Source organism: Gracilinanus agilis, chromosome 3 (genome assembly GCF_016433145.1).
Source record: "Gracilinanus agilis isolate LMUSP501 chromosome 3, AgileGrace, whole genome shotgun sequence".
Lineage (NCBI taxonomy): Eukaryota > Metazoa > Chordata > Mammalia > Didelphimorphia > Didelphidae > Gracilinanus > Gracilinanus agilis.
The window spans coordinates 327171324-327198688 of NC_058132.1; the positions used below are offsets into that span (position 1 = coordinate 327171324).

At 37.7% G+C, this 27365-nt stretch overlaps 1 protein-coding gene across 1 annotated transcript; it reads left to right on the forward strand.

The window, feature by feature from the left end:
* Positions 1 to 27365, forward strand: RBP2 (retinol binding protein 2). Its single transcript, XM_044666673.1, has 4 exons — positions 1 to 73; positions 17442 to 17620; positions 25164 to 25265; positions 27315 to 27365. Exons 1-4 carry the CDS (start codon positions 1 to 3, stop codon positions 27363 to 27365), a joined length of 405 nt encoding a protein of 134 aa, XP_044522608.1.

Below are 27365 nucleotides of genomic sequence, written 5' to 3' on the forward strand. Positions count from 1 at the left end.
ATGCCTAGTGACCAGAATGGAACCTGGGAGATGGAGAGCAATGACAACTTTGAAGGCTACATGAAGGCATTAGGTAAATGTGAATACCCCAAAGAGTAAGGGGCAGTCAGAAAGGGAAATGTCTTATCTGAATTTCAAAGGAAAATAGAGGCATTGGGATAATGGAAAGCTCACTGGACTAGGGGATTAGGAGACTTGAATTCCAGCATTCAATGTGTCTTTTATTTGCTGTGTGACCTTCAACAAGTCACTTTCCTTCTCTTGGACACAGTTTCCTCATCTGAAAAATGAGGCTTTCAGAATAGGTTTTCACAGTCTATTCCAACTCTAACATTCTACAAATATGTGCTAAGATAATAATTCCTCTGGTAAGAAGATCCTTTTCGTTACATTTAAGTTACTGTAAAATCCCTCTTCTGAGTCTAGAACAATTGATTAATTCAGTTAACCTTATAAAGGATATTATAATAAGCCTGATATATGTTGCAGCAATTGTTCAATTTATAGAGGGGAAAGGTCAGTCAAAATGTATTCTTTCAGTAGGCTAATGATGGGCAAACTATTCCCCGCTGGCCAGATCCAGGTCATAGTTTGCCCATCACTGCCTTCAGCAATTCCCTAATCACTGCCTCTGGATGTGGGGGCGTAGTGATTAGGGAATTGCTTAAGACAGTGATGGGCAAACTATGGCCTGGATCTGGCCAGCGGAGAATAGTTTGCCCATCACTGAATGGAGTTGTTGCTTGTCAGGATGTCAAGCTTGCCTAGAGTGCTAAAAGTCAGATTACTCTCTGGAGCCAAGTTAGAGCAGTCAACAAATAGAGATAACTTCCTAAGCTGCTGGATGGTTTTGTGTAAAGCCAAGCCATCATCTCTTTAAACATTAACACCTTTAAATGCAAAGATATTATAATAGATTGGGGTTAGGGGGAGGAGGCTGTGTCTAGATCTGTGACTTCATTGTCATCAGGATCTCCAACTGAAGAAACTCCCTCTACCAATATAAACTCATAATAGGGGATCCTAAAAAGTAGCATAAGGGAATAGGTAGGAGCCAGGCAGACCTGCTCAAATCTGACCTCAGATCCTTCCTTTCTGTGTGTGACCCTAGACAGATTACTTAACCCTATTTGCATACCCATTACCCTTCTCTCAAAATAACTGATTCTAAGACAGATAGTAAGGGTTAAAAAAAAATAGTCTAAGGCAGTGATGGGCAAACTACGGTCGTGGACCAGATGTGGCCCCCTGAAATGTTCTATCCAGCCTGGTGATATTATTCCTAATATGATGAATACAATGAGTAGGATACAATACAATGAAACTTCCGAAGAGTTACCAGACTGACAGATGAGTATTTCCTTTCCTTTGGCCCCCTCTTTAAAAAGTTTGTCCATCACTGGCTAAGGCACCAAAAGATTCAGTGATTTGCCAAGAGTCTCACATGTCTGAATGTCAGGGACAGGACTTGAATTCAGCTTTTCTTGAGTCCAAGGTCTACTATTTGTCAGCGATACTATATTGCCCTTAGCATAAGGGCTTTGGAACTCTTAACATTCTATGAATATGTGCTCTTATAACAATTCCTCTGATAACTAATCTTTTTGTTATATTCGAGGTACTTTAAATCCTTCTTCTGAGCCTAGAACGACAGATTAACTCAGTTAACCTTATTACTACCTTGTAAAGTTTTGAATGATTAAAAAAATGAAACTCTAAGGATGTCTGAATTGAAATAAAAGAATTCCACCTCTGATATTTATTATCTATAGGACCATGAGCAATTTACTTTATTTCCAAGGGCCTCAATTTCTTCACTGTAAAATGATATTGGACTTGTAGGATTTTGAGGGTCCTTCCAAATCTAGATTTGGCCAGTAACATAGCTAGCAGAACAGGGATCCAAGTTCTTTAAATTAAAAATCCAAGAGTTTTTCTTCTATACTTTTCTGCCTCCCCTATTCTAGAGGGGATTCCTGTTCAGATAGGGATTAGATTAGAAAGATAACTGATGCCCCTTCTAACTTTTAGATTCTGTACCTACCCTCAGAGACTGTTAAACGAGAAAGCCGTTGGCAATTCTCTGTATTGCAAAACAATGACAAGTCAACTTATTCTATACCACCAGTGGCCATCATTTTTGGCTGAGTAATACTAAAATAAGTTACATTTTACAATGTACAGAAGCTGAATATTTATTGAAATTGTAACTTGTCAAAGGCAAAGTAATGCATAGTGCTAAAGTTTTCATATTGCATTTAGAGTAAGGGAGAACTTATGGCATAAAATTGAGAATTAGGAGTCCTATATAACAGATCTATTTTCCCTTTGATTATTCTCTTTCTGCTAGTCCATTGACTCAGAGCAAGAATTAAATTATGGGGCAGTGGAGTAAAAATTAGACTGAAAACTTGGGTTCAGGGTTCTTTCAGCAAATCACCATAATCTTGGGCATTTAACATCTCTCAGACTCCATTTCCTTATATTTCAAATAGGAATAATAATTGCCCTGTCTAAATCATCAGCAACTAGGGGCCGCTAAGTGGTGTGGAGGATAGAGTGGCAGGCCTGGAGTTAAGTTTAAATCCAGTCTTAGACACTTACTAGTGATGTGACTCTGGGCATGTCACTTAACCCTGATTGCCTCAGTTTCCTCATCTGCAAAATGAACTGGAGAAGGAAAAAGACAAACCACTCCAATATCTTTCTCAAGAAAATTCCAAATGGGGGTGATGAAGAGTTGAATGCAATTAAAACAACAATAACAAAATGTCAAGAATAGTAAGTCAGTAAGCACAGAGGTAATATCAGGGAAAATGTATATATACTTTAATACCAAATCTTATAAAATGGAAATTACTTTTATTGTGGATTTTCCATTTTTCTATAATTAACAAATATCTAACTTTCATGCACCTAAGCCTCTACAAAATAAATTGGTAACTTGTCCATTGCCTGGAGAATTTGGCTACTGTAGTTAGTTTCTGTGGGTAATTTATGAATGCAAATTCATTTTGATGTCTTGCTTTGCTCCACTCCATTATCTGTACTGTTTAGGAAATTTTTTCTCTTCTCCTTTCCTTATAGAGTGGAGACTTAGCCTCCATCAAAGTTGCTTTTATCTTGAAATAAGGGCCTTAGCATGATAAAAATGACATATTCATTAAATGAATATATATTATGAAAATGAATTCATCAATATCTGTGGGGGGTGAGGATTAGATCCTTTAAGGCCTTCTAAGTCCAACCCCTTCATTTGACAGATGAAGAAACCAAGGCCCAGTAAATTTAAGTGACTTGCTCAAGGTTACAACAGGAAAGAAGTAGCAGAGTTAGCATTTAAACTCAGGATCTATGATGTCAAGTTTTGCTATCTTTCTCTTCCACCTTCATCTGGTTACCCTTCAGGTCTGACATGGTTCTGGTCCTGCAATTCAGAAGATCTATATTCAAGTCCTACCTCAGACATTTTTTGGAAGCATGGGTCAGGACAAGTCCCTATATCTCTCTGGGTTTTAGTTTCCGCATCTGTAAAATAGGGATAATACTTTATTACTTACCATAGGCATATATTTTCTTATTTCATGAACAAGGAATTAGGAAAGAAAGAAACACAAACCTGTTCTTTACTTTCTGAATACAATTTCCCCACTGTAAATAAAAATAATTTGGACTGTAGAACTCCACAAGGTTGTTGTAATAATCAGATAAGAGAATGTATGTAAAGCAGTGATTCCCAAAGTGGGCACCACCGCCCCCTGGTGGGTGCTTCAGTGATCCAGGGAGGTGGTGATGGCCACAGGTGCATTTATCTTTCCTATTAATTGCTATTAAAAATTTTTTTTTAATTTTAAACTCTTAACTTCTGTGTATTGACTTATAGGTGGAAGATTGGCAAGGGTAGGCAATGGGGGTCAAGTGACTTGCCCAGGGTCACACAGCTGGGAAGTGTCTGAGGCCGGATTCGAACCTAGGACCTCCTATCTCTAGGCCTGGCTCTCAATCCACTGAGCTACCCAGCTGCCCCTAATTGCTATTAAAATTTTAAAAAAATTAATTTCCAGGGGCACTAAGTAATATTTTTTCTGGAAAGGGCCAAAAAAGTTTGGGAACCACTGATGTAAAGCTTTTCACAGATTTTTACACATGCTAAGTATTTGTTATTTTCTAGCCCTTTTTCTTCTTTTCATGCAACTGACCTAAAAACCCTAAATAAATCCCAAATACACAAGGTCACACTAATCTAAGCCCTTAGGCTGTCCTGGCTGTCCAAAGAAGAGAGAAGTCTATAAAGTTTGTTTTTGTTGCACAGTCTCCTCCTTTGGGCCCCTTTCTTTCTCTCTTAGGTCTCCCTCAGGACACCAGGACCTTCATACTAAACTCAGACACAAGGGTGGGTAGATCTGAACCTCTTGTCCCTATGAGACATTTGGAGCTTGACCAGAACCCCTTGGAATTTACATTTTAAAGAGGAATTTCATTCCTTGTAGTAGTCTGGTGAGGAACAGATTATTAGATGTTTGTGCATGTTGGGAGGTGTAGGATTGTGAAGGTAAGGCAGGATTCCAAATTACCCTGTGTGAGCCCAGGCTTTCTTATAGGAAGATAATTATCTTTAAAATGTGAATCATCAGGTGCATCCCAAGAAGTAATAATACACACATAGGCTGGATGTTGCATGTATGTCCTAGAGCAACTCATAAACAACAGGAGTGTGAGCTAAATTTAGATGCTTTTTTGGTGCAGTGTTTAGCCCACAAATGTTAATGCTTCTGTAAAGCCAAATCCTTTCCCTAATTCAAAAAAGAGTAAAACTGACAGTATACTGTAGCCTAGGAAAATCTTATCTCCTTTTTACTATTACAAAGCATATAGTTAAACAGACTGGTTAGAGTAATCCAATGAATCCAATAAATATTTATTAAGTACCTACTATGTGCCAGGCATTTGCTAAACTATGGGGAAACAATAATAAAAAGAGAAAAGTCTCTGCCTTTAAGGAATTTATAATCTAATGGGGAGGGGACACAATGCACAAAAGAAGGCAGGAAGGGTGGGCAGACCAGAGAATACCATGCACAGAGGCCATCTTGTTCCATGGAGTTGAAACCAGAGGGCACAGCTGATGCAAAGTGGAACCCAGCTGAGACCAATTTCTGCCCTCTACAAGGGAAAGAAATGGGAAGAGTTTGAGATTCCATCCTCCAGCCCTCCAATCAGAGGGGAGAAGAGAGGGAGGTGACTTCAGTTCAAGACTTGAGTTAGTAACATAGTAATGAGATTATAGGTAATGAGTTTAACTTGGGAGGGGCATCTTGAAACTAGAGAGACACGGAGACAAATCGTACAGAGTATACTGTATACTCTGTATAAGCAGAGAGATACTGTACCTCAGTTGGGGGATCACAGCTAGTTCAGTGATTTGAGAGCCACAACTAAAAACAAGGGGTCTTGGGTTCAAGTGTGGTCTTAGAAACTTCCAAGCCTTGTGATACTGTGCAAGTCACTTAACCCCCATTGCCTAGTCTTTACCATTCTTCTGTTTTGGAATCAATACATAGTATAGATTTTAAGATGAAAGGTAAGGGTTAAAAAGAAAAGTACCTGTACTAGACACCCCAAATGCTTTTCCAGATTTTCCTGGTGATAATAGTAGAAACCTTGGTCAAGTGTTAGTTATTCACTTTTTTTGGCATTAAAAAATTATAGGCGAAACCACAAACTTCACATTGTTTACAATTTGTTTAAAAAGATGTAAACTATGTGTAGGCTAATATAAACATCTGCTTTTGAATTTCCTTTGGATTTGTTTTACTTAGATACTTTTTTCTCTTGATTTTCTGGCTGTTATTTTTTTAATGTAGAATATATATTACTCTTATTCTCTTTTCATCTCTTCAATATATTTCCTTTATTTTCTTTATATTTCCAATATATGTCATTTCTAATAATGTAATATAATCCATTACATTCAAATACCATAATCTAATCAGCCATTTTTCTCCAATCATTGTATTTGTGTTATTTCCAGTTATTTTATCATTACAAACAAAGCTTCCATTAATATTTTCATACATACACAGCTTTTTACCCCCTCAATAATGCTCTTGGAACCTAATCCTATCAACACAATCCCTAAGTCAGTGAGCATGAACAGTTTTATTGTTCTTAATGTATATTTCCAGCTTGATTTCTAAATGCCAATTAGCAGCTGTTCTAGCACTGTAATAATAGACTTTTTTTCTCCATGTTCCTATCTGCATTTAATTTGACCAATTTAATCTGTCTGGTTCTCAGTTAACATACATCACCAGGGCCATATTTAACTATATTGGTCCTTAGGCAGCAGACACAATTTGTTGCCAGGACCATACTATTTCCCAAACCAAGTCTTTCCAGCATGGTCATCCACAGTGGAACTTTTGTTCCACAACCCCTCAGGAATCCAGGATTTTTGCCTTAGTACAATCAGTGTTAAGACTTTTGAAGAATAATTATGTTCTCTAAACCAGTCATCCCACCAGAAACTATGTTTTGGATTGTGTATGCTCAGGCTTAGAGCTAATACTAGGCGTGCGTGCGTGCGTGCGTGCGTGTGTGTGTGTGTGTGTGTGTGTGTGTGTGTGTGTGTATAATGGGGGGAGAAGGGGTGGGAAGAGGGGAGCTCTTCAGATATATCTCATGTTTAACTTGGCTAAGATTCTACTCAACTCCATTCCCTCCCTTATCCCATCCCATTTCTCTCCTATTTCTCTGTATATTAATATCCGTACATTTCTAATTATTTATGTTGTTCTATCTTTATCTCAAGTCTGATAAGAGCAAAGTTCTAATACTATTAGCCTTCCACCCCTCCCCCATCTCAATTACAGTTCCTTCACTTATTCTTCCTTCATATGGGATAACCATTCCACTTTGCCTCTTCCTATTCTATTCCACTACCATTTCAGCTCACTCCACTATATTCACCTCAACCTAGAATTTTCCACTGATACACATCCTTTCAAAATACCTAGACAATGATGCCATTCCCAGAGGTCATAGATGACATTTTCCTTTATAAGAATCAAACACTTTGACATTTTGGGTTGCTTATGATTAGTCTTTTATTCCCTTTGTATATTTCTTATAGGTCAAATTTTCCAGGTTTTGGATTTTTTCCCACAAATAGTTGAAACTCCTTTAGTTCATTAAATATACTTCTTTTGTAATTGTGTTCATCTTTGCTGGATATATTATTCTTGGTTGCAAGCCTAGTTCTTTTGCTTTACAAAATGATAAGTTCCATGTCCCATGTTCTTTTAATGTTGCATTTGTAAAGTCGTGTGTTCTTCTAACTATAGCTCCACATTATTTAAATTATTTTTTTTCTTGTTACTTGTAGTATTTCCTCCTTAACCTAGGGACTATGAAACTTAACAGTGATGTTCCTTGTGCATTTTTATCTTTGGGTCTCTTTGAGGTGGTGATTAGTGGATTCTTTCCATTTCTATTTTACTCTCTGATTCTAGGATTTCTGGGCAGTTTACCATGAAGATTTCTTGGAGTAAACTATTTTTTGATCATAGCTTTCAGGGAGCCAACTATTCTTATATTGACTTGATCTATTTTCTATGTTAGTTGTTTTTATGATAAGATATTTCATATTGTCTTCTATCATTTCATTCTTTCGATTTTGCTTCATTATTTCTTGTAAGGAAATTGTTAGCTTCCCCTTGCCTAAATCTCATTCTTAATACATTATTTTCTTCTCTGAGTTTCTTGATATCTTTTCCATTTGAGTGATCTTTCTTTTATAATTTTCTTGTTTTTCTTACATTGCTCTTGTTTTTCCCTAATTTTTCCTTATTCTCTCTCATTTGATTTTTAATATCTTCTTTAAGGTCTCCCAAAAGCTTTTTTTAAATGTGTGATCATTTATTGTATTTCTTTGCTATTTCTGAAGTAGGTATTTTTACTTCACTATCCTCTGAGTTTGAGCTGACATCTTCTCTGTCTCCATAATAGCTATATTCTTTTTTTTTAACCCTTAACTTCTGTGCATTGGCTCCTATATGGAAGAGTGGTAAGGGTGGGCAATGGGGGTCAAGTGACTTGCCCAAGGTCACACAGCTGGGAAGTGTCTGAGGCCAGATTTGAACCTAGGACCTCCCATCTCTAGGCCTGACTCTCAATCCACTGAGCTACCCAGCTGTCCCCTACATAATAGTTATAAATAGTGGGGTCCTTTCTCCTTTGCTCACTCATTTTTATTTATTTATTTTTTAAAATTTTAGTGGCCAGGTTCAGAAATGTTCAATCATTGGACCTAGGTCATAGAGTGGTGAACAATTGCATTGGGATTTAATCTTCCCTGATCTTCCAAATGTATATTTTATGTTGCTTTAACTATTGCAGTATGATTTAAATCAACTAAGTAAATGTTTGTTGGATTGAGCTGCACTATGTTATAGTGAAACACAATTTAATAAGCTTATTTCATTTTTTCAAATATTTTAATTTTTTCTAATTACATGTAAAATTTTTTAACATTCACTTTTTTTTTTAAACCCTTGTACTTCGGTGTATTGTCTCATAGGTGGAAGATTGGTAAGGGTGGGCAATGGGGGTCAAGTGACTTGCCCAGGGTCACACAGCTGGGAAGTGGTTGAGGCCGGGTTTGAACCTAGGACCTCCTGTCTCTAGGCCTGACTCTCACTCCACTGAGCTACCCAGCTGCCCCCTAACATTCACTTTTTAAAAAATTTTGAGTTCCAAATTCTTTCCCTCCCTCCTCACTGAGAAGGCAAGCAATTTGATATAGATTATACATTTGTGGTCATGCAAAACATATTTCCATATTAGTTACCTTATAAAAGAAAACATACAACATAAAAACCCCCAAGACAAATAAAGTTTAAAAAAGTATGAACAGTCTTATTTTATAATGAAGAAAACTGAAACTCAGAAAAGTGACTCGCCTAGCCACAGAGTCAGTTATGGGCATAATCTGGGTCAGGGAGCTAAATAGATCAATCATAAGCATATATTTCAAAGCCACTAACAACCAGCATATATAGGAACAATGTATTTCTCCAAAGACTTGATTATGAATGTTTCTCTTAAAACAGAAAATATAAATTTGGATTGAAGGAAAAGGATCTGACATATGGTCTGTGAAAGCCCAGTTCAACTCCAAATATTTATAAATGTCCCAAAATTCTTACTGCAGTTTTAAGTTATTTAACAGTTTGTCCCCCTCTTTCCCTGGCTCCTGACTCTAATCGTTCTTTCACTAGAATCAGCCATAATTAACAATTCTAGTCCCTGGGACAACCACAACATAATGTACTGGAGGCAAATAGCATAAACAATGTCCTCAAATCTGCTTTCTAACATAAATTCAATTGAGAGAGAGTAAATTTTCAGGTGAGAGTAAAATCTTTTTCTTTTTCCATGACTTTCAATCCACTAAACCACACTGCTTCTCTCTTAGCAAGAATTGTTAGTTAAACCAGGAAGTTACCAGATAGTGTTCTCTCACTGTCTAGTGGTTTCACTCCATGGGTACCTTCCTAACTCTCTGTCACCCTGCACTATCCCTCAATAATAGTTTCTCCAGCATTGTTCCAGAGCTCTTCTTTAAGGGGTCAAGGATCTCTGTATTACAGGGAACCTTATAACTTTAGTATCTTTGCCAGAAAAACCCCAAATGGAGTCCCAAAGAGTCAAACGTAACTGAAATGCTTCTGAACAATAACTAAATACCAATGAAATCATAGGCTCAAAATTTAAAAAAATTAAAAAAAAAAACAATTCTTGATAACTGCATTTGTTCTTACCTCCTAAAGAAATACAAGTACTGCTGTTGCTCTCTATATCCTGGGCCAAACTCCTCACCACCTTGCCCTCATTAAGGCTTTGATTAGTAATTCTCCCTTTAGCCCTCCAAACTCAAGAGAAATCCCCTAGAATTCCTCCCCAGTAGGAAAATGGTGTCTTTTAGTGATGGGGTAAAGAGAAAGTAGCCTGCTGCTATTGGCTAGGCAAAGTTCCTAAACTGCCCTAGAAGATGCAATGGTGTATGAGTGTACGAGTGTGTGTGTGTGTGTGTGTGTGTGTGTGTGTGTGTGTGTGTGTGTGNAAAAAATCGTGTGTGTGTGTGTGTGTGTGTGTGTGTGTGTGTGTGTGTGTGTGTGTGTGTGAGAATATGTGTATTGTGAATGTGTATGCTGTATGTATGTGTGTGTGAATTGTGTGTATGTGAATATGTAGGTTCATATATGTGTGCTGCAATTGTGCAATTTCCATTTTTGTGTGAACGTGTGTGTGATGGTAGAGTAGGAACATGTTCAGTCTAAGATTCTGGGCATATAACCCCTCTCTAAATGTGTTAGCAACAAAAAGAAATGGCACGGAAATAAGGAGAAAATTGTTCTTCCACTCTGTTTCTCATGGTTTTAAAGATGGTTGATGTTTTGAGTATTAAGGAGTTCAGGTTCAAAGCTCATTCAAGCTGAGTTTCTGGATGTTCACTCACTCATCTCTTAAGATGACTGCACAAGGGTCTGGGCTCTTTAATTTACAAAGAGGGCTGCCCTTTAAAAGAGGAGCCTTGGCTTTTTCCACGAGCACATTACAAAGCATTTTCATATTAGATGGCCAACCAATATATCAGCTTTATGACTTGTATTGTTCAAAATGCAGCTATGAAAAGTAACGCTTCAATCAAGTCTCTCTTGGTTGGGTTTTTGGAGGGTGCCTATGTGTGGCAGCTACAAGTATTATATATTACTCAGAAATAGCTTGCCTTTAGACCCTTTCCTCTGAGATCTAAATTTACTTTACCTGGCCATAAATCAGGCTCAGAGATATCTTTAATCCATAAAAGCAGATAAAATATGTTTGATAACCATTGGGCTAAAATACTGGATAAGAGAACCATTCCCTCTGGTAAGTGAAAAACAAAATTATCTTGTTCAAGTGTGTGGAGGCTGAGGAAGAGGGGGGAGCAATCAGTTGTTGCAGCTAAACCTCCCTTTCCTTTTGATTAGCAACACCATGTATCCTCCAATGGAAAATTTGGTGCCATTTTCCTGAGTAAGTGGGAGGTGACATGATTAATTCACATATGAAAAAGCTAAAGGGTGGCTATTAGGCCAAGTCATTTTTCATTTCCTAGGAAAAGGGGTGGGGGGGGGAACCCTGTACTAGGCTTTCATTTGCATAGAGCTTCATTTTCAGAGTCCCTAGGAGCTGGTCAGAAATATTGATTGTAGCTAGAAGTGGATATTGGCACTATCAAGGCAGCCCTATTCATGGGAGAGAGGTATATAATTTTGGTTCCTTCCTGGGTACCTACAGGCAAGGACTAATTTTTATTATGTGCCTCTTTTTTTTTTTGAGATGCCTACTAAGCAGAATGTATAAAAAGGCCAGCATAAAGTCTGAATCTGAATTTTGACAAGGCCATCAGCGGCCTTTGCCTCTTGAGTATTTTGGTCTCTGTTATATCCAGTTTTTAGTGTTTAATCTTTTCATAAATTTTAGTAGATTTCTAAGAGTAATAATGATCTCAATACAGCTTTTCTCCCAGACGCCACTCTCCTCTACAAGAGGAGAATGATTTTTTGTCATTATCCTCAAAATAATGGTGTTGTGGGGAAAATCACTTTTAAAACTTTAAAGAACTATATAACAATATTGTTGTGAGGATAATGATGAAAAATCATTCTCATCTTGTTCTACAAGTAGGGGCCTCTAGATGATCTAGACAAGGCAGGTATTTTACAGATGGAGAAACTGAGATTCACAAACAATAAGTGACTTGTCTATGATCTCACAGTTAAACAATATGAATAGATCTCCTCTATCTAAATCTCATCCCTTTTCTACTACATCCCACTCACTACCTCTCATTTTTGACCAGACCTCTTCCTTTTCTTCTCTCTGGTTCCTTTTCAACTCTTTTTCAGCTTCTCAACTTGTTTCTGAATAGCACAGCTCACTGGAGCTCAGGTCTTGGGCCTCAGTTCATAGGGCTTGCTAGGTAATTGAGGCTGTGTTTGTATGATGGCAAAATTATTCAGTCACTTTTGAAATGTTCAGTCAAAATGGTTACCCGATTCATGTGGACAAAATATCCTGGAGATTGACAGCAACTGTGGATAGAGGCAGGAGAGTGTATCAACTTTTCTTTGACTGTCTGAAGTGACTGGTCATTTTGGTCAAGCAATCATTTTTAACTGCTCCTCCACTGTAAAATGAGGGGGTTGGACTAAATCACCTCTAAAGTCACTCCCAGCATTAAATATCTGATCATTTTCTGGCTGGTATCAATTGCTGTACAATGCCAGTAGACGAAGAGGTCCAAGTATACCAGAATAGTTGTGGAAGGCTTCATAGAGGAGTTGGAAATGGGACTGGGTCTTGTAGAATAAGAGTAAAGGAGACAATTCAAGGCAAGGGGAATAGTGTGAACAAAGTGGGATTGGCAAGAATTGTCTGACATAAAGTAGTGAATAAGGAGGATCTGGCCCATCCAAAAAAGAATGTTTATATTGGGCAGTAAAAGGAAATAAGGGAGGGTAGAGAGAGACCTCCTCATTCTTTATTCTTTGGCTTAGGGACAGGAGCTGGAGAATATTATGGGTGAGGATATAAATAGTCCTTTTAATATACTTCCTGTCTCCTTCAAAGGTAGATTTTTAAATACTTAGAATCTTCTTTGCATTATTCTTCATTGCATTTTTCAAGGAAAAATCAGTTTAGAGTCCAAAATACTTGATTATTTTATCCAATAAAGGTCTTTTTTCCTCCAAAGAACAATAGTATCTTAGAAGATATATGTTCGTGTGTGTGTGTGTGTGTGTGTGTGTGTGTGTGTGTGTGTGTGTGTGTGTGTGTGTGTTTGGGGGGAAGGATAGAGATGAAAAGGGAAACATTTATATAATTCCAGTATTAAAGCAACCCGGATGAACTATTTAGAATCTGCTACATAAATGTTAACTGTTGAGGACAGAAATATTAAAGGTGCAAAGAAGTCACAGAGACTGTTTGTATCCCTATTTCTCTTTTGACCCTGCAGGCTGTGATACTTCAAAGTGTTACTGGATGATTTCTCAAAGCAGGAAGTTGTCTAAATGAGCTGTCAGAGAATTTAAAGGGTTTAAAGTGTGTTTTCTCTAGCTGGGGCTTATTTTAGAAAGAGCCATGGGCATGGGAAGCAAATGGTGTTGAGCAGGGATAGTATGTAATGGCAAGAATAAGATAACTTTCATCCATCTGTGTAAGGAAACCTCCAAATAAGTAGAATTGTAATTCAGCTAGATCCCAGAAGTTCCTGTGGCAATGGGAGGAGGGACAGATAATAAAGACACTCGTATCTCAACAAGTCAGAGGAGGTACATAAACCTAGACAGTGTCTCTTTAAGTTTCAAGACATTTAAGAGTAGAGCAAATCTAGTAGTGTTCAAAAATAATTCTAAAACTTCTCAGAACCTTGGTCCAGTCATCCCAGGGTATAGTTTCTTATGGGGCCATCTATATATTGTGTAGTGAAAGTGTTGTAGGTCAGGCCTGATGTTTCTGGATAAAAATTGGAATGAAACAAAACACTTGTAGATCATCTAATGTTAACAAAAGGATGTTTACTTTGCCACAGCAGAGAAAGGATATTCAACAAGGTTGCTCCATCGATTCACTAGTCTGCTGGTCAGGAGCTTGAGGAATGAGCTACTGATGCCTCTTGTTCTGGCTTTTTGTATTTAAGCCACCAGGAAACTACATCAATGGCCCAAGCTTTTGTCCCCTAAGTCTCTTCTTTCTTTTCTTTTTCAAAATTTTATCTTGTCTTAGAATCAATACTAATCAATAAGTATCTTAGAAGGTGTATGTTCATGTGTGTGTATGTGTGTGTGTGTGTTGAAGATGAAAAGGGAAATATTTATATAATTCTAGTGTTAGGCTGCCCAGATAAACTATCTTGTATCTGCTACATAAATGCTATCTGTTGAGGACAGAAATATTAGGTGTGAAAAGAAGTCAGAGAAACTGGCTGTGTCCTATTTCAATTTTGACCCCACAGGCTGTGATACTGAGTGATACAAAGCATTAATTCTAAGGCAGAAGAGTGGTAAGGGCTTATTGGGATTAAATGACTTGACTAGGATCACATAGCTAGGAAGTGTTTGAGGGCAGTTTTGAACCTAGGACCTCCCAACTCCAGGCCTATCTCTCTATCCATAGAGCCACCCCACTGCCTCACAGAAGTCTTGGTGACAGTTTCAAGCCCTCTTATAGAAAAACTAGCCTAAGACTAATGATGCATATTGCTCCCATCATCAAGCATGAAGTGATTCTCTCTAACATTAATCTCAAAATTCAAAGAGCGTTCTCTAAACACTTCTAGAGTTCTTTAATAAATATCATCAAATATTTATGAGTTCTACTGGTTTGGTTCTCACCAGTTCCATCTCTCAGTTCTGGTCATTCTCTGAGCTCTAGTTCCACTTCTTTGAGAGGTATTTTGAAGTAGATGTTTCTTCATCACCAAAAACTTAGTATGTCTAATACCATGCTCACCATCTTTCTAATACTCTCCCTTATTTCCCCTGACTCCCCAATATAAGCTTTCCTTTTCAGATGGACCAAATCTTCCTTATTGTTTCCTTTTTTTACTTTTTCACTTCTGTTGATTGTACCATCTTTTTCCTGATGAATTGGAGAATCCAAGCACAAAGCCCAAGTTAACTTTTGCCCTCATCTTCCTTATTCAACCATTTACCAAGTCCTGTCAACTCTACCTGAGTGACCTTCAACAAGTTGCTTAGCATACCTAATCTTTAGTTTCTATAGCCATAAAATGAGGACTGTAGGGTTAGATGGTCTCCAAAGCCCCTTCCAACTCTTGATATTCAATAATGTCATATCTCTTCAATCTGTCATTCCCTTTCCATTCTTGTTTCTACACCCCTTTTCATTTCACCTCTGAACTATTATGTTAACTGCTCTCCCTACTTTCAGTTTCTTGATCCACCAGTCAATCCTGTATCACAGCCAGATAATTCATCCTAAAATGGCATTATCATCATGTCACACCTTTGTTTTAGAATTTTCACTAGCTCAATATTCAGGGTTCTTTACAATTTTTATACAGTCTACCTTTTATACTCTTTGCTTTTATTACCTATCAACATGAGGAACTGAGGTACAATGGAATGAACCCTAGACATGGTGAGGACAAACTGGGTTCTAATCCTAGTTACCATTTACTACCTCGTCTTCCATGTTAGGGAAGTAATAACTTCTCTGAGTCTCAGTTTTCTTATCTGTAAAATGAAGAGATTGCCTAGCTGATGTCTGAGATCTCTTCCAGCTTTCCTGAAGTATCTAAGAAAGCATGGTGGGAGTAGTTAGAGGACATAACATTAAATTAATTTCTTTTACTTATGGCTAGTGTGAACTTAGCCCAGTTTATTCAACCTAATTTCCTCATCTTAAAAAAAACATTTTTATTAATTGGTTAGACTAGATGATCTCTCAGTTTCCTTACAACTCTACATCCTATAATCTTCAGAAATAGGAACAAAGAGCAAATAATTTGATATAAAGAGATAATGGAAGATGGAACAAAGAAAGATGATGAGGAATATTTTGTTATCAGAACTGCATGGAGTTGTAAGAAATGCCAGATGTAGAATTATTTCCTGAGTTTCTCAAAGTGAATATGATAATATTTTATCTATTATCAAATGAAACACAATGATGCTTACTTAATAAGAGGGTGTTGATATAGTACTCTAGTTTCTTAGAGAAAAATAACAATAAAAATTCAAATTTTTCTCATTGTTATCATAATCATTATTGTCCATACTATATAGTCAATGTTTAAAAAAATGACAGGGGCAGCTAGGTGTGCCAGTAGATAGGGAACCAGGCTTAGAGGTGAAAGGTCCTGGGTTCAAATATGATTTCAGACACATCTTCACTGTGTGACCTTGGCCAAGTCATTTAACCCCAATTGCCTAGCCCTTGCTGCTCTTCTGTCTTGGAATCAATATTTGATTCCAAGACAAAATATGAGTTTTTTGTTTTGTTTTGTTTTTAATGACAGATATTTTGAAGAAAGCTTAGAGTTTTAATGTGTTAAAGATCCTTGAACAATACACTCATGTCATCTATAGCTATATAGATTATGTACTCTAGCATTTGCTATAGCAAATATTGCTAAATAGCTGTATTTGACTAGAGACCAAATTCTGAATAAATTTACCCCAAAGGAAGGACAATATTCGACTTACAAACTACCCTCTACTCCTAATGGGAATACTGGCTTCCTTGCTATTCCTCAAATGAGACACTATCTCTCAGCTTCCAGCATTTTCACTAGCTGCCCCTGTGACTGGAATGATCTCCTTCCTTGTTTCTGTCTCCTCGTTTTCCTGACTTCCTTCAAATCCCAGCTTAAAAAAAATCCTACCTTCTAGAGAAAGCTTTTCCTAACCCCTCTTAATTCTAGTCCCTCTGTTGGATTATTTCCTACTTATACTGTGTATAGTTTGTTTATATAGTTATTTGCATGCTCCATTAAATGGTGAGCTCATGAAGACAGGGACTGTCTTTTGCCTTTCTTTGTATTACTAATACCTTTCACAATGCCAAGCATATAGAAGGTGCTTAGTAAATGTTTATTTACTGATTGATTGACTAATGGCAGCTCTAGAGGTTTGGAGGTCTGGGTATGGGTAAAGCCTTATGCATGACCAGAAACAGAGTATTAGCATAAGTTCTAGGTTATATTAGAACAGTTCTAGGTTCTAGATTAAATTGAGAGAGAGAGAAGAGAAGAGAAGAGAAGAGAAGAGAAGAGAAGAGAAGAGAAGAGAAGAGAAGAGAAGAGAAGAGAGAAGAGAGGGGAGAGGATAATGAAGATGATAATGATGATAAAGCATTTAAGTGCTTTCTGTGTATAAGACACTGAGCTAAGTACTTTAAGGGCCTGGACCTTTGATTTCATTTGGTACAGGAAATTTCCTCTACCAATTCAGGCTGGCTCCTTCTCTAAATCTTAAACTTGCCTATAGCAGTGAGAGGTTTGAGTACTTGTTTAGGGTCACATACAGCCAGTCTATGTCAGAAGCTAGGTCTTCCTGGCTCTGAGCCCACTCTATTCACTATTTCATGGAAAATATTCAATTTGTTTTCAGAATTGATGAATTAAGACAAACCTAATATGTGAACCTGTCCTCTGCTGCAGGAAGTTCATTCCACTTTTAAGATGCAGGGTTTCTCTCCCCCACTCAACCCCCTTCATGTAATGGACTGCTCCTAGTTAGTATATAAATAATGGAGTGTTGTCTGACTATGATCTTGATCATAGATGCTGAATGTCTGGTCTTGTTAAAGAAATGAATTAGTCTGGCTTAGAGCATCATGAACTTAACAACTCTCTTTGCCAACAGATATTGATTTTGCCACCCGCAAGATTGCCAAGCACCTATCTCAGACAAAGATAATTAATCAAGATGGTGATAACTTCAAGACAAAAACAAACAGCACATTCCGGAACTACGATTTGGATTTCACTGTTGGAGTTGAATTTGATGAGCACACTAAAGGGCTGGATGATAGGCACGTTAAGGTACTAGCCTGGGCTTTTATTTTCCATTTCACACAGCAGTTAATGCAAGGGCCAGCTATTCTGATACATGATGGAAAAATAACATGAGCAATTAGGAGAGATGGGGCAGGGGGAGTAGAGCTTTATGATGCAAGCAATGAACAGCAGAATTTGTAGCTTTGCCTTTTTTTGCTACGAATGAACTGTATCATCCATGCAAGAAAGTGTCATATTTTAAGAAGAAGCTCTAATCTGGATTCTTCTTGGGCTATAGAAATATGTATATATGCATGTATGTATACATGTGCTGGTATATGTGTGTGTGCATGTGTGTCTGTATGTGTGTGTGTAATCATATACATATAATACATAGTAACTAGATGATGTGGTAGGTATACATGAGTATATATGTATGTGGGTGTATGCTTATATATATGCACATATATACTAATATATGTTATTTACCTATACATATATATGGCCAAATTAGGAGTGACATCCACCATCAGACCTGGGATCTTTGAAATAATTCAAGTTAATCAAAGAAAGTGTCAGAATGCCATATAATGATAACAAAGCCCTTACTCTTTACACCATAGGTGAGGCAGAGTCTCCCCTAGGAATTCACCCTTGTGTAAAATATGGCCATACCTTGAAAGTAGCAGCAGTATGGCACTGCATGGAGAAGAAACAGAAATGATATACAGGTATCCTTTCCACATACTGGGGTTTGATGTGTGTCACCCCTGTGATAAGGAAAATCCATGTAAAATTTTTTGACCTTTCCTTCATACCAGAAAAGAAGTCTGAATTTTTTATTTTTCTTTCATGGAATGTTTACATATATTTTATGCATTTCTGAATTTCCAAAATTTTTTGTGTCATCTGCCCACCTTTGTGCGCCATCCGTGGCTTTCACGAAACTCCCCCCAAATTCCTTTTTAAGTAATTTCTTATGTTGACCCATGATCTATTGAAACCATCATGGGGAAAGTTGTGATATGGAAGGGATTCTTGTATAAAAATCCAGCAATATTGAGGAATAAATATCTTGAGGAATAAAAATCCCCAGAGGCATAAATGTCTCTGTGCATCTTAATAGTCCCAGAAGGCATCATGTAATATCATGTATAGCATGGAGAAATCCCTGAGATTCCTAGTGATTCAGCAAATGTGTCAATTCAACAAAGCTTTCTTAAGTTCCTACTTTATGTGAAGCTCAAGAAATACAAAGAAAAAAATGAAATTGTTCTTGCCTTTAAGGTGTTTGTAAGAGGATATAATATTAACATTGTATAATTAAAATATTAATATAATATTATAATGTGTTATACTCATAATATTATATCCTATTATTATATAAATATAATGTTAGATTATTAGGAGTATACATGTATACAAGTTCAAAGAAGGTAAAAGCACCACAAAGTAATTCCAAAAGAGAATGCACTCAAGGAGGAAGGAGTGAGCACCTAAGCTAAACTTTGAAGGAACCTAGTGATTCTACCAGCGTAGGTGAGCAGAAATTATATACCAGCTATGGAAGACTACTTTTGCAAAAGGACAAGTGATATCCTGACTCATCAAGAATATGCTTTATTTTGTTTGGTGGATTCCCTTTAAGAAGGTTAAAACAAACAAACTTTAGCATTAAAGGCATAAGCTCCATTTTTTTCTCCAAGGAAAATTCGCTTCTATAGGAAGCATCATTTTCCAATGATTTTGGATAGGTGAGGAGTTACTGTATTATGAAGACTAAAAGCTAATTCATCAGAACTCAGAACTAATGCCAAAATTTGTCTCAGTATTTGCACTATTCTTCTGTTCTAATGTCAGCTCCAAATGAATATTGTATATCATTTAATTTTCAGATCTCGTTGTCTGTTCATTAGAAACCAGGTCAGTCCTCAAGCTTTATTCTTTTATCACCTCTCATGGAACATAGACTTTTCATTTCTTTCAGAATGGTTGATTTTCCCACATTTTTTGCCGATGGTGATAGTATCACATCTGTTCATAGCAATCCTGCCTCTTTCTCAGCCCTTCATGGACTCACTTTCCTTTAAATCTTGTCAACCATCAAAGCAGCTGCTGTTCCTGTTGAAAATATGAAATCCCCTTTGCAGTATCTCCTCTATCATGGCTATAACAACCAGAGAAGAGAGGAGAAAACTTGGTTAGAGACAAGGTGGGATGAGAAGGATTTTCCAAGGGCCCTTGGGCAAAGGTCTGGATGCCACTTAACCATTCTTCACCATCTACTTTTTTTTTTTTTTTTAAACCCTTACCTTCTGTCTTGGAGTCAATACTGTGTATTGGCTCCAAGGTAGAAGAGTGGTAAGGGTAGGCAATGAGGGTCAAGTGACTTGCCCAGGGTCACACAGCTGGGAAGTGTCTGAGGACAGATTTGAACCTAGGACCTCCCGTCTCTGAGTCTGACTCTCAATCCACTGAGCTACCCAGCTGCCCCCTCCCCATCTACTTTTATCCATTTTATTAGAGTGCTTTGCCTTCAAGATCTCTCAGGTATGTCCCAAGCCTCCTTATTTCAAAAGCAGATTCTCAGGGGGTGGCTCAGTGGATTGAGAGCCAGGCCTAGAGACAGGATGTCTTGGGTTCAAATCTGGCCTCAGACACTTTCCAGCTGTGTGACCCTGGGCAAGTCACTTAACCCCCATTGCCTAGCCCTTACCATTCTTCTGCCTACAGTATTGACTCCAAGACAGAAGGTAAGAGTTTAAAAAATTAATTTTTTTTAAAGCAGATTCACAAACTTAGGAGTACAATGGCATACTTAGGCATAGGTGTACATATGTGTGTATGTGTACATGTATATATGTATACATATACATTTAAGAATATGCATCTGTTGTTCGGTCATTCAATCATGTTCAATTCTTCATGATCCCATGGACTAGTCATTATCCATGGAATTTTCTTGGCAAACATACCAGAGTGGCTTGCCATTTCAATCTCCAATATACATATATATGTGTATGTCTAAGTAAATAAAGCATATAAAAGTATATATGTTTACATAATGCAAAAATATTATATATTATTATTTTTAATTGAACTGATGATTTTATTGTTGTAATTGCCAGTGAGGAAACTCTTTCTACCAATTGTTTTGTCAGTTGTCTTAGGGATTTGCCTGGGGGCACTGAGTGGTCAGACTTAGATTTTCCTGATTCTGAGCTCAGCTCTTCTTCCACTGAAGTATGCTTCTCCTGAGACATCAACTGAACATGATTCAGTAGATAAATATTAGGGATTGCCTGAGGCATATAAAGGTTAAGTGACTTGCTCATTATCATCATACTGAGTTGGTTGGGATAATGGAAAAAGTATGAGACATGAAGATAAGAGGATCTGGGTTCAAATCTGACCCAACGTACCTATTTGTTGTGTGACCATGGGCAAGTCATGTGACTGCTCTAAACCTCAGTATCCTAATCTGTAAAATGAGGAACTTGGACTAAATTCCCTCAGAGGCCCATTCCAGCTCTAAAGTTATGATTTAAGATTTAAGTCAGAAGTGGAATTTGAACCAAGGTCTTCATGTTTATGAGCCCAGCACTCTATCCACTATGGCAGATAGCATACATACATGCATATGGGCATAAAGAAGATTGAAGGCAGAGGATGAAGAAACAGAGTTCCAAATGATGTCAACAGGACTGACCTTACACACACACAGTCCGAGTACCTGACTGCCTACATGGTGTGTATATCGATGGTATATGCATTGTATAATAGACAGCATAAGAGAATGAAAGAGGTTTGGAGTCAGGAGACTCAGCAGTGAATGTTAGTTTCAATAGTTACTAGTTATGTGACCCTGGGCAAATCACTATAGCTATTATCTGAGCCTCAGTTTCCTCATCTGTACAACATGGCTAATTATACTGACTTACAGAGTTTATGTGAAGAAGGTGCTTTGTCAGCCTTGAAGTGTTTTATAAATATGAATTTGTGTGTGTGTGTGTGTGTGTGTGTGTGTGTGTGTGTGTGTGTGTGTGTTTTGGGAATAGGGAGATACATAGAAAGACAAGAAGGAGGAGGAAGAGGAGGAAAAGGAGAGGAGAGAGAGGGAGAAGGGAGAGAGGGAGAAGGGAGAGAGGGAGAAGAAGAAGAAAAAGAAAAAGAAGAAGGAGGAGGAGGAGGAGGAGGAGGAAGAAGAGGAAGCAGCAGCAGCAGCAGCCTAGGGAATATATCATAGGATCCTTTTGGGAGGGAAGATTAGTCATAAAATGAAAATCTTTGAAAAGTATCAGGGTATGGCATTGTACACAGATAGTATGTTCTCTCTCCCTGTTTCTGTCTCTGTCCATCTGTCTGTCTGTCTCTCTTTCTATCTGTCTCTGTCTCTCAAAGAAAATTTCAGCATCTTCCTTGTAGGAAGAGTATATAATGTTTTGGAAAGAGTATTAGGTTTGTACTCAGGGGACCTGGGCTTGAATTCTGTTTCTAATGCTTATTATTAGCTATGTGACAAGAAGACTACTCTTCATGGATTCAAATTCTGCCTCAGAAACTTTCTACTTGTGTAACCCTGGGAAAGTCATTTAACCCTGTTTGCCTCAGTTTCCCCATCTGTAAAATGAGCTGAAGAAGGAAATGGCAAACCTTATCAGGATCTTTTGCCAAGACAACTCCAAATGGAGTCATGAAGAGTTAAACATAACCAAAACAAAGTATCTTTAATCTAAATCTCTTCTACTGATGCATTCTAAATTCATAGGATCATAGAGAGTTAACAGAAGATTTAGAGATCTTCCAAACCAGCCACTTTATTTTTTATATGAAGAAACTGAGACCCAGGGACTATAAGTGACTTTGCCTAGGTTTCCATAGACAATGAAGAGCAAATGTGGGATTCAAACCCAGGTTTGCTAAGTCTGATTCTGGGGAGCTTTCTTTCACAGTATACTCCCTAATGTTTTCCTTCTTGGGTCCTTCTCCATCTCTTTTTGTTTCATTTTCAAACTCTTCACTCACAATTGCAGCAATAGCAGCATCCCTCAATCTCTTTTTGGCTGACTTTAGCTTTACCCATTCTTCTGCATCCCTGTCTTCTAATAATGATTTTCTCCAAATTCTCCTCCTTCCTTTCATTATTCAGCATATCTTGAAGACACAAGGTAAACAGGAGACATTGTATTTGCCATTGATTTTAGTATCCACATTTGCATTTTTAAAAGCAAGGACAAATTAGTCAAATATTTCTATCCTGCTCTCTAGAGTACCATGTTTTTTAAAGTACTCTAAAACCAGTCCCCAGACCAATTAAAAAGGAAAACCATTAGGATATAGTATCCTTCTTTCCCTTCCTTTTCAGTATCAATCTTCTTTCTTTTGTACAGAGACCCAGTGCCTTCACTCTGTCCAGGGCCCCTAAAGGTAGTTCCCTACTCAGGCTTGTCTTCTGAACAATTTTCTGTGTTCCAGACCTTTCCTTCATTCTATTCCTATCCTAACAGAGTCATTTGCCTTTATTTCTTTCCCTCAGGGCCCTGCTAAGTGACTTGATAATCTTGTGACCTAATTTTCCCTAAGGTGTTAATGTCTAATAACAGCTAAGTATCGGTTCACTTGGCAGGTAGGGTGTGCATTTTATTCATTGCCTTAATACAAAGGCAGGAATTTAGTGGTGGAGATTTCAGGAGCTCTGGCATGACAGTAAGGAGAGATTTGGGGGAAGGATGCCTTTCCTGGTACCCCTCAAATTGCACATGTAGTCACCTACTCTGTGTGACTCCGGCTTTCTGAGTACTGTCTATTTGGAACAATTTTCCTTTATCTTCCTTCTGCAAGTTTCTGACTTCCATCTCTGTTTATAACCTCCTTTCCCATCTGCTCTTTTGAAGATAATTGAGTCTCTTTCAAGTATTCTGTGATATAGAAGATGAAGGATGCCATATAAAAATGAATTGAATGGTGGTATATTGAATGTTATTAAAAGAGTTTCTTACCATCCCTCCTACTGTCTGTTTCACACCAGAGTAAAGGTATTAAGGTTGCAGTTTCCCCTGTAATGCATTGATACCCAGTTACTTTCTAGCTGGAATAACTTTGAATTTGATCAATCTAGTTTAGATTCTTGAAATAATAAGTGATGGCAGCCTCCTTATTGAAAATGACTATCATTATTGAATATAGTTATTATTAGAGGCATTCAAATAGTGCCATTATCTGTGCAGGGTTGGTTTTTTTCCATGCAAAATACCATTTCAATAAAATCAGCAGAATCCCCAGTGCATATAGAGCTCCTGTTATTTATTTGTGAGGCACCCTGTTAGATGGTGTGGGTGGTAACCAGAGGATGGGTTGAGGATGAAAAAAAAATAGATTATGCACTCTTTTCCCTGATGGAGCTTGCAATGCAGCTGAGGAGATGAGAAGATAACATAGTACACAATATGTTATATAAGTCATAATACTAATAAAACCTCATAGATTGGTAGTCATAGTACCTCATGACTCTGGAATCTGAGATCTTGGATGAAAATCCTGTCATTGACACCTATTGCCTTTCCTGCCTCAGGCAATCCTCTGAGACTCTCTGGGACTCAGTTTCCTTTTACTGTAAAAGGAAAGTGTGGGATTACAAATCTTCTGAGGTTGCTTCCAGCCTTAGATCTGTTATTGTGTGCCACTATGTGTTCTATACTTATTATCTTATTTGAGCCTCACAATAGCCCTGTGAGGTAGGTGCTCCCATTATGCATATTCTATAGGTAAGGAAAATAAGGTTTGAAAATATAAATGACTTACCCAGATTCCTTCAGCTAATAAGTATGTGAGGCAGGATTTGAACCAGACTCCAGGTAAAGTCATCTATACACTATGCTCCACTGCCCTTCACAGATAATAAGGGATAAACAATAAGAGTAGTAGCAAAGCAGTGAAAGGAGGCATCATTGTGGGATGGATTGATTTAGGGTGTTTTACAGGGGGAAGGTAAAGCTTAAGTGGGCCATGAAGGTCAAGTGAAATGTAAATGGACAAACTAGTAAAAAGAGTTCGGACCTTGGAGTGCTGAAATCAGAGTCACCTGGCTTGGGTTCAAATCTTGTTCTGCTACTTATTATCTTTGTGATCTTGTTTAAGTCATTTAACCTTAGTTTGCTCATATGTAAAATAAAGTTGGGCAAGAATTACAGTCCCTCCTAGGTTTAGATCTATGACCCCCATGCTCTGAGATAGATAGAGAGGAAAGGTAAGAGGATTAAATATGGGGAAAAATTAAACAGAAAGGCAAAGACTAGATAGAATTGGTAAACCACTTCATATGTGGGAGGAGGGGAATGGGAGAGACTGTATTTAGTCCAACTTGAGTGTGGTGTGTAATGGATGGAATAGTAGGAAAGAAGCTTTAAAATGACACTTTGGACCAGGGTGTTGCATGCCTGGAATCTGGCCTTTATCTGGTCAGTAAGGAAGATAAAATAATAAGAAAATGACTGAAATATCTTGGAGGAATATTAGCAGTCATCTTGAATTAGTTAGTCCTTCTAGGCCTTTTCATTTGGATTGCCCTGACTCTTTGTCCTTCTTACAGACTCTAGTGATCTGGGAAGGAGATAAGCTGGTGTGTGTGCAGAAAGGAGAGAAGAAGAACCGAGGGTGGAAACAGTGGGTGGAAGGAGATAGACTGCACTTGGTAAGAGTTCATCTTCATTCACTCTCCCCTTATTTGACCAAAACTTAAACCATACTGTTAACCCAGTAAGGCTGAAGGAAAAGAAAAGAAACTGCAAGAAAAAACTACCCCACTCTACTCTCTGGAGTTTCAGGCAAAGGCACATCATCACACAGACCAAAAAGCCATTTCTATCCTGCTCAGGGGAATCTAGGAAATAATCTAGCTAGCAGCTTCTGTGAACTGTTGCATTTTTTTTTCAAAGCTCTAAATGCTGAGTTAGGAAACTAAGATCCAAGAAGAAAAGCAAGGAACCTGCAAAAGACCATCTGGATCTTTGGAGAGAAATGAATATGGAGTTAAGGCAAGTCTGAGCAGGACCTACATAAAATCCTGCTGGAGATCAGGAGCAGGAACAGAAAGGATAATTGGGATTATAGAATTTTAGACATGCAGAGAGTCTTAAAGATGCAATCTCCTCATTTTATAAATAAGGGAAACTGAGGCTCAGAAAAGCAAAGTGACTTATGTAAAGTCATGCAACAAATTAGAAACAGAGAAGATATTTTAGGATATGTAGATATAGCTTTTGTCTGGTCAAGAGAATTTCAAAATGCTTACTTGTAGAGGATTCCTCCTTCTATATCAGATGATGATTTCTCATCTCCCCACTTCTTTCTGTTTCTGTGCTGGCTCTGCTCATCCTTCCAGGTTCTCTTTGATGCCTATTCAAATTTCCCAAATTTTATAGTTTCAGAATGTCAAAAACTTGAAATGTAGCATGCCAATAGGCCATTTCTACCATCAGTAAGAGGAGGTTTATTTCTTCAATATGTTTTAATATTACAAGTATATATTTATTAAACCCCATACTATGAGAAAAGTACTTTTTTAAGCACGGCTCTGCCTCTAATGATTCATATTCCAACCTATATATGTGGATCTAACCAGCAAGATGGCAGAGTAGATAAAGTGTATCTGGAGTCAGAAAGGTTTAAGTTTCAAATCGAGCCTCAGACATTGGCTGTGATTCATTGAATTATGTTAACATTTTATAACAAGGGTTTGGGATTAGAATATATATATATACACACATATATATGTTTATAGTAAGAAAATATATATGTATGAATTTGCATATGTATATATAATGGAGTTGGACCCTTTCCAATGATACATGTGTTCTGACTTCTTACCAAATGATTTGTATGCTTAGAAGGGACTAGGGGCCATCGGAAGTTCTCCAGTCTAACACCATGTTACAATTGCATGGATACCTTGATAAGCTGATTTAGGAATAAATCTAAAGCATATCCCCCCCCCTCTTTTTGAGATGTTGCATATTAAAAAACTTTGCAAAAATATCTCTGCCCCAAGAGGACGTATTTTTTCCTTCTACTCCAATGCTTATGGGGTTTCTATGGTTCCATGTCCCTCATTCTTTCCAAGGTTCAATGAGAGTAACATAAAGCCTGTTTTCCTCTATCTAAACTAGAACCAATGTCCTAGTCAGCTGACAGGCAGGGCTTTAATACCTTTCTGCAACATAAATCCAAAATTTGCCAATAGTTCCTCCAGGCAAAGTTCTAATTATCTGCCTCCCACACTGGGCTGAACATCCTTATAAACAAACACTGGACCTAATGGAGTGAGGGAACATCACTCTATTGAGCAGCTTCTCTCTTTCTCTTCACTTTTAAAAAGCTTTTCTTGCTCTATTTTCTACCTTCTTGGTTGCTTCATTACTTCTAATAAATTACACCATGTTGTTTTAATCATAGAGTACCAGCAATCCCACCATTAGAGGTTGATTTCAATGCATTTTTCATTTTTAGAGTTGTAAAAGCTCAATTCGCAAGTCAGAACCTAATCACCACAGCCTCGCAGTGTGTGCTGGTTCACTGGATTCATGAAATACACTTTAACAAAAGCTTCTAAAAGCCTTTCTTTTTCATGTGGTCACTCACTTCATCTCTCCCTGTGAAATCAAGGGTCACAGTACAAGCCAAGATGCCAAAAGGGAATAAAATCTGCTCGTTCCCCATTAACTGGTCATTTTTCTCATTGCAGGAGCTGACATGTGAAGACCAAGTATGCCATCAAGTATTTAAGAAGAAGTAA

What these genes read in the sequence shown, in the direction of transcription:
- RBP2 (XM_044666673.1), top strand. Translation starts at nt 1, where the DNA reads ATGCCTAGTGACCAGAATGGAACCTGGGAGATGGAGAGCAATGACAAC. An exon ending in AGGCTACATGAAGGCATTAG is followed by an intron (nt 74 to 17,441) that starts GTAAATGTGAAT and finishes CTTTGCCAACAG; the next exon opens with ATATTGATTTTGCCACCCGC. An exon ending in TGGATGATAGGCACGTTAAG is followed by an intron (nt 17,621 to 25,163) that starts GTACTAGCCTGG and finishes TCCTTCTTACAG; the next exon opens with ACTCTAGTGATCTGGGAAGG.